The sequence below is a fragment of the Anabrus simplex genome, chromosome 8 (genome assembly GCF_040414725.1).
Source record: "Anabrus simplex isolate iqAnaSimp1 chromosome 8, ASM4041472v1, whole genome shotgun sequence".
NCBI classification, from domain to species: domain Eukaryota; kingdom Metazoa; phylum Arthropoda; class Insecta; order Orthoptera; family Tettigoniidae; genus Anabrus; species Anabrus simplex.
Genome location: NC_090272.1, coordinates 95,232,089 through 95,251,205, shown reverse-complemented (window position 1 = coordinate 95,251,205; position 19,117 = coordinate 95,232,089). Strand labels below are relative to the sequence as shown.

The 19,117-nt window shown below is 38.5% G+C and overlaps 1 protein-coding gene across 3 annotated transcripts in view; it reads left to right on the top strand.

The window, feature by feature from the left end:
• Positions 1-19,117, top strand: part of Gpat4 (Glycerol-3-phosphate acyltransferase 4) — a 241,186-nt gene that overhangs the window by 152,314 nt on the left and 69,755 nt on the right. For all 3 annotated transcript variants that reach the window (XM_067152376.2, XM_067152375.2, XM_067152377.2), the window contains exons 2-3: positions 2,881-3,135; positions 13,342-13,479. In XM_067152376.2, the coding sequence (XP_067008477.1) occupies positions 2,881-3,135; positions 13,342-13,479 (393 nt within the window). The remainder of the gene's footprint in view (positions 1-2,880; positions 3,136-13,341; positions 13,480-19,117) is intronic.

The following is a 19,117-nucleotide window of genomic DNA, read 5'->3' as shown; positions in this document are numbered from 1 at the left end:
GTTCGGATGCCGGCACCAGAATCACGTTTATGTGGCTTCCAAGCCACATGGGTGTAGAAGGAAATAAATTAACAGATAAGGCTGCCAGGGAGGCAGTTACACTGCCCCCGTTGCCTTACAAGGTTCCAGCAAGTGATATTCGCACTCAGCTGAAACATCTGGTTATGTCCCATTGGGAGATGGAGTGGCAGGCCATTCCACTTCCAGATAAGCTGAGAGCGATAAAAGGAACAACGAAGTAATGGAGGACTTCCCTTCGGGCTTCTCGGAGGTAAGCAGAGGTATGAAGTTGTCTTCGGATCGGCCACGGTATCCTGACGCACTCCCATCTATTGAAGGAGAACCCCCTCCGGTGTGTACTTGCGGCGACACACTTACCGTGGTACACATCCTTACGGAGTGTGGACCTGGTCGATCTGCGCCATAGGCTTAACCTCCCGAGTACAATCTCCCTCATCCTGCGAGATGACGAGCAGTCAGCAGACCTCATCATCCGTTTTATGAGGGATAGTGGTCTTTTTTTTTAAATCGTGTTTAATGATGTCCATTGTCCTAGTGTATTTGTGTTAACTGCGCTTTTATCCCATTGACTTTTTTAGTTGTGTTGCGTATTTTAATATGTTTAACGTCTAACGTGAATTATATATATGTGTGTGTGTGTGTGTGTTTGTGTGTGTGTGTTTTATATCTGTACTTCCTGACAATGCCTTATTCTTTTGTTACCTGTATTTTCTACTATTTTATTAGACAATAAGGCAGTGCGAATTAGATCCACTGATTGTTTTTAATCTCATCATTGTTCTTAATCACAATTTTTTAACTCTAGTCAGTGGATACATTTTAAAATTTTAATTATATATCATGTCGTCCATCTCGTTCCATTATGGGCCGATGACCTTCGATGTTAGACCCCTTTAAACAAGCATCATCATCAGCTTTTTAAGTACGTACATATTTTCACGACAGAATGACTAATCCTATTAAGTTCGTCTTAATATCATTGTAGTTGGTATGGTCCAACCCAAACAGTTATCGTGTCATTGTTAGTCCTTTCTCATCCTACTGTCGCCGAAAAACCTGTGTTAGTGCAACGTTAAACCGCTTGTTGAAACATTCCGTTATATTTTGTAGGTATTTCACGCATATCAGAAAATGGTTCTGTAGCCTAAGCCGTGTGTTGTCATTGCTTTTTTTCTTTTGTTTTTTCTCCACACTCTTATTTGTCAAGTCAGCAAAGCTAACTTCATTTTGCCTTATGCTTAGTGAATTTAAGGACAGATGTAAATGCAGATTCTGGATTGAAAAAACGCAGTTAACTATCTAGAATGACGGTGAGGGAATAACGTTAGCGTCTGCTCAAGATGGCCAAGGTTTTTGTCTCCAGTCAATGCGTAAGTTCGATTTTCGAAATGGAAAGCTCATTCTCATATACTTCGTGCAAGTCCTGTATCTTATGACGTAATATGAAATATCTTGCTTAATCTCATGATTTGGGCCGAAGCTCAATATTTCAGTGAACATAGGCTAACTATATTCCGACATCGGCACACAGTTCTACAGAACACTTCTCACATATTTTAACGTACTAACAAAATCGGAACTTAATTTCGAAAAATATATTTTAGACTCATGTACGTGTATACATATTTTGCAATTCAATATTTAAGAAGAAAATTATCAAAATAGGTACTTATGCAGCACCTGGAAAACCAAGCGAATGGGAACAGTGGCGTTTTCAAGAGTTTTTGATGCATCTTCAAGACATTTATCCGAAGTTCAGCGCGTTTTAATTACTCGAGAAGTGGGCAGTTCTCATTTCTTTCAGGAGAAACGAGAGAATATGGACTACGGTCAGGTTAGTTTGTCGTCGATCATGTTTAATACCGACAGAATTTGTAATGCAGAAAGGTATCGGGAACTCAACAGATGTGCTCTAAGAAGACTTAAATATGAGTTAAACTCTCTGTATTGTTAGCGTTCGTATTAGCTGGCACACATTCCCATTGAGCTCTCGAGGATGACAAGCACGAGAGATCGGTGTCAAGGTCATCAACAGAAAGTGTTCGTCTATTTTGGACCCTCGTGGCCCTGGTATTTCGCGTACGTGTAGCAAAGGTTTGAATTAACCGGAAAAGTCATTCCTCCAGTTGACATAGTAATTTTTAAAGTTTGAAAGTTGTATTTTAAAAATAAAACTCTTATTTGCTCATACGAATAAGACAATGTAAATTGCGACTAATCAATAGTCATATACTTTTTGTGATAAATATGCATAATATAGCCATTTTTACAGAGGAATATGATCGAGGAGCATCTAAAGTTATGGAGTCGGAAGTGAGATTTGAGACTTTTAAAGTGAGGAAACCCCTAATAAAATAATTTGTACTCATGTCGCCTAATTAAAATTAGGTTTGGGAAAAATTCTTTCGAAAAGTGAATGCTGCATTTTAAGTGTGTTCATTATATTGCCGTGGAATATTTAATTACATTTTCTCTTTTAAAGTTTGACTTTCATAGTCTGTTGGCCTTTTCATATACTTCTTTGTTCTTGGCTGCATTACAGCAATATGTTTTCCATTGCTGTGCGGAGGAACTTGCTGGTGAATTGTAGGTATAGAATGACTTTTATTTGGTCCCGTACTTATGCAAGTTGGTCAACTTTGCGTCGCTGTTTGTTAGACGCCCACCTCATGAGTTTCGGAATTTAATCCCGGCACAACCGGTCGTCATTTTAAGACTTGTCTATACATATATTTTGTACGTTAAAGAACTGTTTACAGAATAAGATTCTGGTAATTCATTGTCTACAAATCTAAGTGACATTGGGAGTGCTGTGTAGTTTCGTGATGCCTTACTATCTGATGTCTCTTTTGTTCGCAGTATGGACGTCAGCACATCGAGATTGCTAAAAAGGACCGTCAGGGCAGCCGAGATAATTCTGACGATGAAGAAGAGATTCCAGAAGATGGAAAGAACAAACCTTACGCAAACTGCAATGGCACAGGGCCCTATAAGATAAATGGCTTTGTACCCACCAGTGCTGGGGGTGTGATCAGTAGAGATGACCTAATTTTGGTTCCAGATCCCGAACAGAACATTAATACTGGGAATGTAACTCCCACCGAATCAATGCCGGTAAGTTTGCGTGCGAATTCTGAGCTTACTTAAACTGTTTTTTTGTTATTGAGAAATTATTTTTCTATTGTTTATAGAATACCTGCAGTCGGTGAAGTTATATATTCATTTTTCAGCGGAGTTCTACATTCTGAATAATTAATACAATAGTTGTAATATGAAAATGGATTTTTAAATTATGAATTGCAGTAGTTATGAAATAATTAAAAGAACTATAACTGAGTAGCCACCATTGTGACATAGGGGCTAGCAAGCAACGGATGAGGTGTTCTGAGTTTGAATATCATAACGATCGAAACGGGCTGCATTCACTTAGAAGAAACAACCGTGAAGGGAAATAATTTCATATCTAACTAGCATGTATCTGCGGCTTTGTCCGCGTTTATGAATTCAACCGCTACATGTTTTAAACCATTTATTTAAAAGCAAAATTAAAACAAAACCACAGGTTTTAAATAAATTGCATGATATACATTCTTTTATTTTTGTTACTTTCATTGCTTTAAGATACCTGGTTGGTGGATGGCACAAATAGGCTATAAAAGACCATATTATATAAAAAACATTTTTTCCTCTTAGAACTTCTGGAGAAACTATATTAGTGTCCTTCCATTTGGAACTAAGATGTATAGAAAGGTCTTTCCAACTCTTGAACAGTGCACGTACAAATGACGATGGGAGAAGCACAGTTTCCAAAGATGGAGTCCTACAACTTAAAGGCGATTGCCCTTGTGCTTTGCTGATGCATATAGCGAAATTCGAACAAGCGGGGAACTGTAGACGTCTAATTTAGAACGGTATATATCTCCTAAGGGATGATTTGAATCCGGGCAATGGATACTTCTTCGCCTGGGGCATGTCCAGCCATGATGGTGGCTTTAATAATATTCGGTATCAGTTTCTTGATTAATAGTCGCGTTCCGTTGCGGAGGGAAGGCGGATTCATTTTCATATTTGCATATACGGGAAAGTCTGTTTCGACTGTTAAGATGAAGGCATTTTCTGCCTTCCACCCCGGTGAATCTCCAGGCACCCCTGGTAAAAGGAGGTAGGTCAGTCTATTCTGTTCTAACCAATATCATTATGGAGTGGGAACGAGGCGCGCGCGCGCGCGTGCGTATTTGTGTGTGTGATGCGGTTGTTGGCTTAGGATAACGGTTTAGACATCTTTTATTGATCGATCATACTATCTGTTCAATTCAGATTTCATTTCCATTCAGTTGGCGGTACTAACGGAACCGTTGTTGCTCCCTCCTTACCCCATCGCCCCCATAAAACGGTGTCACTACTGAAAACGTTTCGCGGATAGTAGTTGAGCCTCATCTGTATTGAATGTGTCGATAAAATTGTAAATTCATAGAACACCGGGTAATTCTGGAGACATTCTAATTCTTTATACCATATGCAACCAGCTAGGAATTAAAATGTCTCTTACTCCTATCTTGCACATAATCTTACATCAATTTAGTGTGCAGTTAGTCCGATATAGTCTTCCCCGCACAATGCAAAAACGGTACAAGAGGCAGTAAGCGAGACCCATCTAAAAATACTGTACCATTTTATGTAGAGCGGCGTCCAATACACCACTTATTTGTAAGAAATGTTACTGTACTGTACAAACTATAGCCACTCCTATAGCTGTCGGTAGAGAATTGTGCACCTGATGGGTTTAAGAGGCTATTTTCTTTTGACAGAAAGGGTGGTCTCGGTATCATAGAAAACGTGATAGGTTAAGACCAATTACAGACATGTCAGTTCACCGCCATTTTGGATAGTCTCATCACATCGAAGTTGATAGAACCGCGTTTTTCACTGTATTTTATAATTTATGCTCGCAAATGCTGTACAGCAGATGTGAAAGCTTACGCCATGTAATTACTACCGTTCCAGCGTTCAATAAGTCATAAAACTGGACCATAAGCCTGTAACACATAAGTAACTTTACGAAGCGAGAACGTTCGCTCTCCTAACGAATACAGAGTTGTAAGGGTTGGGCGGTCACGCTGGAAGTAGCTGTGCAGACTTACGCATGTTCGATATACAGCATGTACCTATTCTATTCGTACAGGCTGTTTGCGTTAATACTTGAACGCACTGCCAGAAAATAATAAACCGAAAAGGATTTTATTCACTGAATAAAACATGTATATCTACTGTATCTGTTTGCAATCATGTTAACAAAACATACAGCTTCTAATCAAGAATAGCGCGCCCATAATCTTGGACCTTTCCTATTCGTACAAGCAAATTGAACACTTGAATTAAACAAATATAGGATTCCTGGAACATGTTAGTATCTAGTGGAATGTCCCCTAGCCTTTATAACTGCCTGACATCGTCGCCGCATAGAATACACTAATTTCTTGCACACGTCCGGGCTGATTTTCTGCCATTCCTGAAGAATCATACTTTTAAGTTCCTCCTTCGTACGCACACGTTGCCTACGCAGATTCCTCTTCAACGTAGCTCAAAGATGTTCGATGGGATTTAAATCCGGAGACTGGGGAGGTGTTCTAAGCTGCTTAGGAATGTTCCAGATCAACCATGTCTTATTAATATCAGCAGTGTGTTTTGGGTCATTATCATGCTGGAACATATAAACAGGTGGCATTCCTATTTTTTCGAAACTCTGCTTCACGTTTTCCCCTCAGGATTGCATTATAGCCGTCCTTGTTCATTATTCTGTCAATGAATAGTATGTTACCCACACCTCTGGCTGATATACAGCCCCAAAGCTTTAGACCCACCACCGTATTTTAGAGTTAGGAGTGTATTAGCCACATCATTGTCCGTACCAATTTTTCTTCATATTCTCTGGATGCCATCTGACCCAAATGTTTCTCATCAGACCAGATATCATTCCAGAATTCGTTCTTATTTATATGCTTCTTTGCGAATGTCAGTCTAAGCCTTCTGTTTTTTCTACTTACATATGGCCTTTTCCGAGGTATTCTTCCATAGTACCCATGCCGATACAGGATCCGACTGATGGAGTTGCTGATTTTCTTTCCAGTTCGTTCCTCCGTGAGTTGCCTCAATATTGCACTTAATTTGGAATCTGATTTTATCAGCCAAACAAACAGTTCTTCTCTTTCAGTTAAACACTTTCTTCTGGGTTTCCTTGGCGCGTTCTTAAGTGTCTTTGTATTTAAATTTATCAACCACATATTGCACCGTAGAATGTGTTCCAGTAACCAGCTGTCCAATCTTTCGTAATGAAAATCCTTTAAGTGCCGGTTTAAGTATAGTGTTATGCTCCGTACTTGAGTCTGCACTCCTACCCATGTCCACCACAGATACACTAGGAAAAAGACTAATATGCACTTGACCAGTCGTATGCCGTCACTGAGACTTCTCCGTGCATCGCAAACGAAAAATTGGCATCTTGTCCATGTGTACGAATACAACTGGTACACGCATTTGTCGATGCCGGTACATTCATATCAAATATTCTTGTCTATATGGAATTAAGTATGGTTTTCACTAACTAATTATCATTGACAAACCATGTTTTTACCCGTAAAGTACGTTTTATTTCAATTTTTCAATCGTTAATGTGAATATAGGAGATTTCATAAGAAATTGAAGCCTGTACGAATAAGACATATACTGTACGTGGATAAGCCACAGGAAGCAGTGAGGGTTCGAAAACTTATTGAATCATGCCTTGTTTTCATTTTTATTTTGTAATCTTCTAGGCATCCTTTTCGAAGACTTGACATTTCAGAAGTCTCAGATATTCTTCTAAGGAAGTTATAATAAACATACAAAAGTGTCGCCACGTAAGCACAGACTAGGGACGAATTGTGAATACCACCTGAAACATAGTGCTGGACTCACTTAACCAAGTAATAAGTAGGTACATACTGTAGGTCCTACTCTACTTCTAGAAAATAGTTGAAACTATCGGGGCTTAAGAGAGGCATGATTCTTTAGCACGCTGTGGTGTTTGCAGCAAGGTAAACCTGTCTGCACTTTAGAGTTCAGAACTTGTAACGAGATCAGTTTTGAAGCGATAGCGTAGATTATTCCATTAGTAAGAGATACGGGACATATTCTTCGTCGCCTTAGTGGCTTCATGGTACTAATCGCAGCTAGCATGCGATTTTTTTTTTCCGACGGATTCAGAGTTCGAATCTAGCTACGAGCTTTTTATTTCTATACTCTTGGCATTCCTAGTTAAGGTTTACTTTCCTTAAGTCTCAAGTCACTTTTCACCGTTAGAAAGAAAGCATGCATCAGAAAGGAATAAATACATGCAATTTTTACATGGCAAACGGCTACAACGAATGAAGCGCACTGCACTTATTGTCAGCATTATGAGAAACCCACTCAACCAAACTACTGCGCACGTTCGACTCGTACTGGATACGTAGAGCACATGCAACAATACAGTCATTTTTACAGTAAAGTGCAGGCAGATTCCACCACATACGCTGCAGCAAGCAAGAATGACTCTCCTATACCGTACACAGATATGCATTAACGGAGAAGGTGGTCAGTTTGGACATTTCCATAATTAATCGAATGGCCATACGCAAGCCCATTGCACCCCTGTTGGTAATAGCTTATTATACTCCAAATAGTTCTTTTAAGAGCTATTTAGAAATTAACATAAGAGCACCTGCAACATGAGAACTGTCATGATTTAGATTTGTCTTCAACAACGCGACTCATACGAACTTTCAACAACGAAATAAATTAGTCTTATACCGGACTCGAACCTCCGACTAACGAGCACCGCTTTCCTCCACTAACTTAGAGCACGCTCGGCTGTCACGAGTTGTCATTCGCCAGCGTTATATCAACACTACTTCTAGTCATTCAGCCATCATATTCTCTGTATATGAACTTTCTGTGATACAGAATTTTCAAGATTCCTTACAATCATTCGGTATTATATCGTTAATGCTGATTTCTTTGACACGAATAAACGAATTATGGAAAGCATAGTAAGAGCGGACATCGCAGTGAATAGCAAAGATCAATGCTTTTAGGTTAGGCTATAATCTGTACCACTCGATATATCGTCACCTTTTTTAAAAAACCTTGTCATAATTATAGTTTTAGAGGGGAGACAAAAAAACGTTCAATGACCTCAAATGAAGACATGTTTGTCCTTTTATAGGTACCCACCGTTAATTCGCCATAAAATTCATCCCGTGCCTACACTGACATGGAAGTTTAATTATTATGAATTTTATAATTCCATCAAATATGGACTTACAAGCATTTTAATCTTAAATTCAACACATTTTATGTCACGAGGTTTATGAAGTAAAAATGTGGAATAAAGAAATAAAAAGTCCACAGTTTTGTTTCATAATATTTACTTTACATCTGCCAATGTAGCCCGCCTAGTGGCCATGATCGTTAAGGCGTTCAAGTCTCGTTGGTCGAAAAAGTTAATCAGAATGTTGGCCGGCAGGGTAGTCTACAATTTCTAATCCGTAGATTGCATACCAAAAGCCTGGATTAAATCCCAAACCACTCCACTGCGGCGTGAGGGCACATGACGCTCTTGATGGTGATTCGTCCGTCGGATGGTGATGTAAAGCTTTGAGCAGACCCCTTGTGTTCGCCAGGAGTAGGCTACATGCCGACACCAGGTTTCACAGTCTCCCCACTTTATCATTCTTCATCCAGACTCGCAGGTTGCCTGTTGTTTGAGTTATCAGTCCATAGACTGGTTTGATGCAGCTCTCCATGCCACCCTATCCTGTGCTAACCTTTTCATTTCTACATAACTATTGCATCCTACATCTGCTCTAATCTGCTTGTCATATTCATACCTTGGCCTACCCCTACCGTTCTTAGTACCTACACTTCCTTCAAAAACCAACTGAACAAGTCCTGGGTGTCATAAGATGTGTCCTATCATTCTCTCTTTTCTCGTCAAATTTAGCCAAATCGATCTCCTCTCACCAATTCAATTCAGTATCTCTTCATTCGTGATTCGATCTATCCATCTCACCTTCAGCATTCTTCTGTAACACCACATTTCAAAAGCTTCTATTCTCTTTCTTCCTGAGCTACTTATCGTCCATGTTCCACTTCCATACAATGCCATGCTCCACACGAAAGTCTTCAAAAACATCTTTCTAATTCCTATATCAATGTTTGAAGTGAGCAAATTTCTTTTCTTAAGAAAGCTCTTCCTTGCTTGTGATAGTCTGCATTTTATGTCCTCCTTACTTTTGCCATCGTTATTTTACTACCCAAGTAACAATATTCATTTACTTCCTTTAAGATTTCATTTCCTAATCTAATATTTCCTACATCACCTGCCTTCGTTCGACTGCACTCCATTACTTTTGTTAAAGTGTTCTTTGCCGCAAACTTTTACATTTTAAAATTATCTTTGAAGATAGTCAGTATCTCGATGAAACATCCTTGAAACAATGCAGTCGGCACTATTACAATGCTCTCACTGAGCAAAACTACAGACAGCTGCTGAGAGTAATTCAGTGTCTATAATATGTCCACCAGTCTGATTCTTTCAAATCATCCTTTTCTTCAGGTAAAGTTTTATTACAGGATGCACTTGCTGGAGAATTATTGATTACACTGACATCAGATGTGAAAGTGGTGTCAAGAGAAGAAATGTTACTGTTAGAGGCATCTAACCTAGAAATGTCTTCCTTATTATCCACTATGCTGTTTCCATTCCCTGAGGAATTATTAGCCCCAGAAATATTATTTTCAAGCACTGCACTGCACTTTAGCTTTCTTCCAGGCCCTCCTCTTCGGTTCTTGAACAGCGTAATCGATTGTCATCTTCTGTAAGCTTCAAATGAAATCAAAACAAGCAGGAATGATTCATCTGAACAGTAAACAAATGAAGTCTGCGTGTGCAAGCAGGTTAGCCATCATATTAAAAAGGGAAATATTTCACATTTTTAAGAATAAACATACGCAAAACTCTATGAATGAAACAATCAGAAGGGAGCGTAACCAGCACGGCCGACGGTGCTAAAACATACATTTTTATGCCTTTTTAGTGGTACTACCAAATTCACACAAAATAAAGTCTTTCACCACGAGATACAGTCTCCCCCTAGTGAAGTCAGTGATATTTTTACTTGTGGAAGAAGCCGTTGGACTTGCCGACATATCCGTATTTTCCCAAATGAACATGACATTATATATGAAAATCTCTATTCCTGTTTCCAGGAGGCAAGAAGGGGAAGGCGAAGTGTAATGATGATTTAAGAATGTGGGCTTTACACCCCATCGTCTATAACACTGGTTAAAGCGGATTCAGGTGCGAAATGCAATCGAAAAGGACTATATCTTTTGTAGGTGAGAAACACATGCTCACGGTAGCTCCATTGGTTAGTTCACTTGCAGATTCAAACACCGTAATGCCAACAATTAGTAGAGATGGTTCTTTGCTACCTAAATTATTTACTGTACTGCAGGAGCAGACTGGAACATTTGGTCCTCTTGTTTAAAAAAAGTTTAAAGCAGATAACATCGTCACTGCCACAAAATCAGGAAAGATGGGGAAAACAGAACTTGTTTAGAGAATGCTTTTTTTTCTGTTCTCTGAAGGCAACTGTGCTGAGTTTTGTTTCGTGAGCCACATACTGTGATACAGCAAAGTTTTGTTTACTCTGTCTGCCATCTAGTAGGTCAAGAGTAAAACTGAACGTTGAAATTGACGAGTAGACAGCCAGATGGCATCGAATCGGTGTCAGCACACTGTAGCTGAGGCATTATTATTATTATTATTATTATTATTATTATTATTATTATTATTATTGGTGATACAGCTTGTCTTGACAGCATCCTTCCATGCAAAATGGTCAAACTGCTTCAGATACCTCTAGGTACCACGAGTATAATTCAACTGTTAGACAAATTCTTCTTCCAGCATTGGAAAGCTTTTTATCACCAATTAAGAGAAATTCAAACTTCTTGCAATGATAAAGGTCACGTTCACCTACGTAGACTCAATCCTTAAACTGCAGTCCTTCATACTTTTTCAGTTATTTCCATGATTTCCGGATATGATAAAATATTCATAGTTTGTAACAAATTGCACAAGAGCGACCACCCAAGTTTGTTGTGCCCGCTAAATATTATTTGGAGAAGAAATGTGTTGAGAACTGTGACAACGAAGTTCTTGGTGTACAAAAAACTTGTGCATTTATACCAGTCACTTGTTATACTTTTGAGTGACTGACAGGTGAATGAAACAATACAGCTTGAGAACATGCATATACGCCCCACCACACTACAAATGAGTCGTCAGTTGCAAAACCAGTTATGTCCATTTTTTTTTTCTCAAAATGAGTTACCACTGCCATTTTATGCAGCTCATCAAAATACACAATCCAGTAATGTAATACGTGATGAAAGGCCATTTAAACAATACGTTTAAAGGTGACAAATCACTGAACTGCTGCAAAATTCATTATGTCTAGCATGTGTTATTGCAACAAAGGTAGTTCTCACCCAGAACCCTGTAAGAGGATCATACTTCCACAAACATAATCAGGTAACTGTGTGATAAGAGGTGAAGTAAACTATAACAGCGATTGTGCCAGTACCAGTGGAGGAAGGCTTTCCTTTTAAGAAAGGAAAGCTCAACGACCTGAACACGTTGCTGACCAAACATTACGGGAAAGAGTGGATAAGGAACGATGACCTCGCCTTCTACAAGACACTGTTTGACTAGCAACAAACTTTAAACAGTGAAATGCCAGACTATGACATTGATGTGGGAGATTTTGTTGGGGACAATAACGGATTGTTAATATAACTGTACAAAATGTTAAAGAACTTATAAAACCTTTTGAATGAATGATTTCTTGATGTAATCTTAAAATCAAAGAGTGGGGATTAGATATCAACACATTATATCCTAACCTTAAAATTATTTCCATTCACGCTATTTTCATAGTGTAATACTTTCAAATGTAGCTAATAAAACACGTTCACCATAAATCTGCACACTCCATTCCATATACTGCTGCACATATCTTTTATCTCCACAAAACTGCTGCAAAACTCGTTATGTCCAAATGATTTTTGCAAAAAAAAAAAAAAAAAAAAAAAAAAGTTCTATAAGTTATATTTTGTGGAGATTTTGCAGTATGAAGAAAATAAACACTTAACTGTTTAATTACAAAATTTTCAACCTCCTATCTTTGTTGCATAACAAATGCGTTTTTTGCACTTCGTGAAGAATTTGTCTGCAAATAACTGGTTTTGCAACTGGACAACTCAAATCTGAGGTGATTCAAGGATGTCCAGCTGCGCCGTCTATCGTGCTTGGGTACCAGGATTCCAGGTATGATTTCAGAGCCTTCCCCCTAACACTATCTTCTTACAGTGTGATGATTGTGTGTTTTAAAATAAATAGGTTTCAACCTGTCTTACCCCTGTTGAGGGGGGGGAGAGAGAGAGAGAGAGAGATAGAGATATAGATATAGATATAGATATAGATATAGAGATATAGAGATAGATATAGAGAGAGAGATAGAGAGAGAGAGAGAGATATAGAGATATAGAGAGAGAGATATAGAGATATAGAGAGAGAGATATAGAGATATAGAGAGAGAGATATAGAGATAGAGAGAGAGAGAGATATAGAGAGAGAGAGAGAGATATAGAGAGAGAGAGAGACTCTACAGTGGTATGGCCACATTTAGAGAATGAATGAGGGAAGATTGCGAAGATGGTGGTTAGATATGAGAACAGAAGGAAAGCCAAGGGGTAGATGGCTGCAATGAATTAAGGAGGGTGTAGAGGCCAGGGGCCTTGAGTGGAGAAACATTGAAGAGAATAGTATATTGGCAGACAGCAAGCAGTGGAGAGGCTCATGTTTCCAACAGATCCTTCCAAAGGCAGGAAACTAATGGTGGTGTTTGTGAATATGTTTGCATACAGTGTAAAATTCTAGGAATAAAGAAAATAAACTAATTTGGGAGAAGTTGTTAGAAACAAATTTCCCTATCTCTATGATAGTACAATCAATCTCTTGTCTAATAAAAATGAATTATGATAGTAGACACATTGGTACAGTAATAGTTATATTATCTGTGAAGCACACTGATGACTTACCTTCTCAGTTACGTTGAGTTATACAAAAATATTAAACAGGTTTTTAGATTGTCTGTGTGGTAATGACACTTTGTGCTGTGAAATTAGAAAGTTTGTTTTGCAGGACTGCATTCACATACTTTTGCTTTATTTCAGGAACTACCTCGTCGTAGATCTTTCGAAACTTTAAAGCGGGAATTCCAGTTGTCGGATGTCTTGGATTATGTCAAAACTGGAGTAGAGGCCATCATTGAAGATCAAGTGACAATGCGTTTTGAGGCTGAAGAATTAAAGGTATTTTCAGGTGTTGAAAATTTCTGAGTAAATAGGATCATGACAGGACCTGACTAGATTATTGTGAGAGGCAGAGATAGACAACATTTCCATTAGATGTATCTAGCCTGGGTTGCAGCCCGAAAGAAAATTGTCATTTCTGAGATCACTTCCTGAATTCTATAAAGTATTTTTAGGCCTTCGTTGCATCATTCAGAGAAGTAAGGTCCTATTTGTTCCTGACTTGATGATTAAATAAATCAGATTTTATCATACTCGATGGAATAACATAGCTGTGATGATTTTTATGATATAGAGATGTTAGCCATTTAGAATTCTCTTGTTGCCTTTGAACAATGGTCTTCCTAGAAATTCTAAAAATGCCTTTTACATAATTTATGGTAAAGATTTAAAAAAAATGAAAGCACTTTTTTATTGCTGATGTTAAATTAATACATTTGTTAATTTTTTGTTGATGAATCTAAAAGAAAGCTGTTTCTGGCTCACTAGTCACTATGTTAAGGCAGGTATGATTTGAGAGTAATTTCCCAGTATCTTGAGCATTGTGAAAAATACATTGTTGGCCATTAAAAATTACAACACTAAGGATGTAAGCCATCACAACCAGATTAATTGGTGGCCTCACCACATAATGCTGAGAGTACAGTATTGAGAGGAAGAGGCATTGTATGTTTGTGTGCGAGATATTTACACCCATGTTGCTTTGATGTGTGCTCAAAGTTCATCTATTGTGGCAGGCCAGTCATAATCCAACCTTGGATAACATATTTTTGATGGGCAAGAGATCCAGTGAATGCGCAGGCCAAGGAAACATGGCATGTTGGTCATCCAGGAACTGTTGAATGATGTGTGCCACATGGTTACTCACTGTCCTGTCATTGCAGGGCTCCAGGCTAGTCCTGAAGAAAGGAGCTAACAGGCTACCAACATTTCTGCAATGTAACGTTTGTTCTTCAGTGTACCAGCAGTGTTGGAATTTGATGGCACCTGCTACCAGAACTCTAAATACCAGGCTGGTATGATAATGTATAATGCAGAACTCTGCCAGATATGTGCCACAGTGCTGCCAGACTAGGTCGCAACCATCCTGGTGATCTAAGCGGAAACAGGATCGATGAGGGAAGACAATGGCTTGCCCGTTCATCCTTCCAGGCCTGACATTCTGCATGCTATTACAGCCAAAGGTGCTTATGATGAGCAGTCGGTGGTAGCACAGTAATCAGTGCATGGACAAGATGCCCCATTGCAGATGGTGACGTACAATGTGTACAGAACAAATTGAAGTCCCACAAGCGAGGGTGCTTGATGTGTCCATAATAGCCTTGTACATCAATGAAGTAACAAAGGAAGAAGTCGATAGAGCAGTAAGAAAACTAAAACTCAAATCATCTGTGGCTTCAGACCACATTCCCCCCATATTTTATCAAAGGGTATGCAGAAATCCTAAGTGACCCTCTACGTTACTTTTATAACCTTTCCATCAAAACTGAAACATTTCTATCAGTCTGGAAGAAAACCAGTGTATTCTATTCTGAAATCAGGCAATCAAGTGTTAAGAACTAACAACCAGTTTGTGTAGCATCTGCAGTTGCTAAAGTTCTTGAATTTATTTTACACAAAATCTCGCACCAATAATTTCAGTCCAGCAACATGGGTTCGTACAGAAAAGATTTGTGGTGACAAATCTGGTTAATTTCTGTTGCGATGTCTTCATGCAATTAGATGTGGGGGGGACAAATGGACACTATTTTCACATTTGGAAAAGCATTTGATAGTGAAGAGTATGATACACTGTTAGCCGGCCCCGTGGTGTAGGGGTAGCGTGCCTGCCTCTTACCCGGAGGCCCCAGGTTAGATTCCTGGCCAGGTCAGGGATTTTTACCTGGACCTGAGGGCTGGTTCGAGGTCCACTCAGACTACGTGATTAGAATTGAGGAGCTATCTGATGGTGAGATAGCGGCCCCGGTCTAGAAAGCCAAGGATAACGGCAGAGAGGATTCGTCATACTGACCACACGACGCCTCACAATCTGCAGGCCTTCGGGCTGAGCAGCGGTCGCTTGGTAGGCCAAGGCCCCTCAAGAGCTGTAGTGCCATGGGGTTTGGTTTGATACACTGTCACATAAATCAGATAGATTTGGCTTCTTGAAAGCAATGCTCAGATTTTTCAGAATTAGTTTCAAACAAGAAGCAGTATGTGCAGTATCTTGAGAGCTCTTCCATGGTATACAATGTAAATTCAGGAATTCCCCAAAGCTCAAAATTGGGACCAGTAATGTTTCTGATTTTTGCAAATGATCTCGCTGAATGTCTAAAAAATTCTAAGTGTCTTTTATTTGGCGATGACTAAATATTCTGACATATTACTTAAAATTGACTGCTTGCTTCTGCAAAAAGATCTTAATATTGTGGAGTGGAGCCTTACAAACTTGAATTTAACATATTGAAATGTGTGTCATTGTCATTCACCAGGAGAAAGAATCTCATTTTCCCGTACAGGTTGGGATTGAACACGCGAAGGGACGTTCATTAAATGAGCGACCTGGGGATGATGCTCGATAGGGGTCTTTAACACTGCATGCAAGCAGAATAACAGCTGAGGGATACAGAGCACTAGGATTTATCAGAAGCACAAAACCACTCACCAAGGTGAAGTCTATCATGGCACTCTACAACACATGTGTATGAACAAAACTAGAATGTGCGAGTGTAGTGTGGGACTTGAGGTGTGAAAAATATATCAGGTTAACTGAAATGGTCCAGAGGCATTTAGTAAAAAACTTTTCACTGTAAAATAAAGGGTCTTCATTCTTTTATGGTGTCATACAATCAGCTGTTACAGAATACAATAATAATTAGCCTGGAAGGCCATAGAAAAATTAGTGATGCTAAATTCCTCCACAAAATTAACAATATTATAGGGAACGTCCAAGTCACGTGGTTCAGAGTGTTCTAGCAGACTTCCTTGAGTTATCGTGTAGCCTAGCACTGGGAGTTGTTAATGTAAATAGTGAGTAAGGATTTATGATGGATTTAATGCTGTAAATTTTATATCCAAAGGTGAATAGAATATCACAAGAGGCTATTTCAAATATCAGAGGTGTTAAATAACAGAAGGTTTGTTCTTTTCACTTTTTCATCTTGCTGACACTGATAGGTCTTAATGGCGATGATGGGGTAGGTAAAGGCTAGGATCAGAAAGGAAGCAGATGTTGTAACTAAGTTACAGCACCAGCATTTGTCCGGTGTGAAGAAAGATTCATCCCTGAGGGTGTTAAATGGGGGTTAAGACCTGAAAACAAAAACTCATTCCTCCAAAACAGTTTAATGTATGAAGACTTAATTCCAAATAGCAGTGTATATATATTTAAATTCTAGATGTAAAATAGGAAATAATTTTAAACATTCCACTGCTAAGAGGTTGAATGAGGTTAGCTCTGGAAAAAATTATTTTTCCCTCAAACTATTTGACCCAAAATTCTAATTTTACAAGAAGTATTCTTTTATGTCCTAGGTGTGAAATTAGATGTACTTCAAGAGTTTATAATAATAATAATAATAATAATAATAATAATAATAATAATGATGATGATGATGATGATGATGATGATGATGATCATGATATTGGTTTTACGTGCCACTAAATACTTTTATGGCTGTCAGACATGCTGAGGTGTTAGAATTTTGTCCCGTAGGAGTTCTTTTATGTGCTGGTAAATCTAGTAACACGGGGCTGACGTATTTGAGCACATATTTGACTGAGCCAGGATCGAACCTGTCAACGTGGGCTCAGAAAGCCAACGCCTTAACCATCTGAGCCACTGAGCTTCGAAATGTTTTTCCCCTGTGGAGTTCAGATGGGGTTTGACAATCAACAATATTCATTTTTCTAATAATATTTTCACGTACAAACGTAATATTTTACATGAAGGTTTGTCTTCTATGCCCCAGATGTTAAATAAGAAATATTTTTGAAACATTCTACCTCTAAAACAAAGCATTCATTCCTCCATTACTGTTTGATGTACAAAGTTAAAATTTCACAGGGTGGTCGCATCTAAATAACATTGTGTTTTAAAACATTCCATTTGTATGGTGTTCAAAAGAGTATTAGATCCAAAAATAATCGTTCCTCCAAAACTGTTTAACGTACGAACTGAGGGTGTATTTTATAGGCTGACAGTGGACTCTCCAAAAATTTAAAACTTTGAAAGATAACTTTCAACTTAAACCTGAAGCAAAGCACAGGTATTTTGCTAGCACTGTATAAAAGAGCACTGAAATGCTTGAACCAATATATCTATATACATCTCTGATTCAGCGAAATGTTTTCGTACCTAAAAACGTACATTTGGTAAAAATAGATTCAATACTGAGGAAGTTTCAAGATTCAGCCATAACTCTCCTTAATATTTTTTACTAGAAATAATTTGGATTCATTTACAAACAGTGAAATCTGGAATCAGCACAAAATTATTGGATTATATGAATTTAGCATTGCAACAAACAGACAAGGAACTTTGGAGACATTTTCATGTCTGCTTTAATGATGACTTGCACCGCTGTCATTCTCAAGGTGTTGGTTACGTATGAATTAAATATTTGTGGTATTTTGTCACAGTACTTACTCCATTCGGTTCATTGCCAATATCCATTTTTGTCTTCTTTCTTTTTCATATTTTTTTGATGGATACATGAAAAAAACCCATTAGAATAGCTATAACGATTTGAATTATGGCAGTTCACGACAAAACAGTGTCGTTTAGCACGACGGGGACATTCCATATTGCCACTGTATGTAAATTAAGTTTTAAGAATATATTATTGCACAGACAAATAACAAATCTTTCCGTCAATCAACACCACAGTCGTGGCATTAGTTAAATCAGCATGGACTGCAGGCTGCTTCACTGTTTTGCCACATTTAGCGCAAAGTTAGTATATAACAGGTTGCTCAGAACGGAGGTTTCTGCGTTCGGAGGGCTTTGGTTACGCTCAGTTATGTCAGTCAGTTACCCACCGCTAGTGTCGCTAAAAGTCTGTGCAGTAATACTGTATGCGAGTAGTGTGCAAGTTTCTTTAATATGTGCAAGTTAGTTGCAGTTTTGATTTTGTAGTTTCATGATGCTTTCTATGACTAGCCCTTGTCCCTAGCAAAAATGTGTATGGGCTTCAGTTAAAACAAAGACAAAATTTTAGATAAAATGTGTGACCTTATTAACAGTATGACCTGCAAAGGGGAAAAAAGTTAAACAAGTGTTCCGGAAAGCTATTTTTGTGACTACCTCCTTCAAATATTTGATCTCAGAAGTTCAGAATCTAGGAATGAAGTATAATTTAACCCACCGACTGAACCAGGATTCACTCCAGAATTTGTTTTCCCGGATCTGTTTTCGAGGAGGATTATACGACCACCCTACAACGCTGAACGCTCTGTCGTCTTCGGATGATTATTCTCAGAAATAATGCTGGTAAAATGGAGAAACATAACACGCAAACAGAAACCTCTGAATATCTCTCATCACAAATGCTGAGGAAGTGTGGAATAACGTGTTGCGCGTTAGAATATTCTCCTGCTGAAAGCTATCTTGAAGAAGGCAAATATGATGCTGTTCCAACATTTGCCGGTGTAATACACT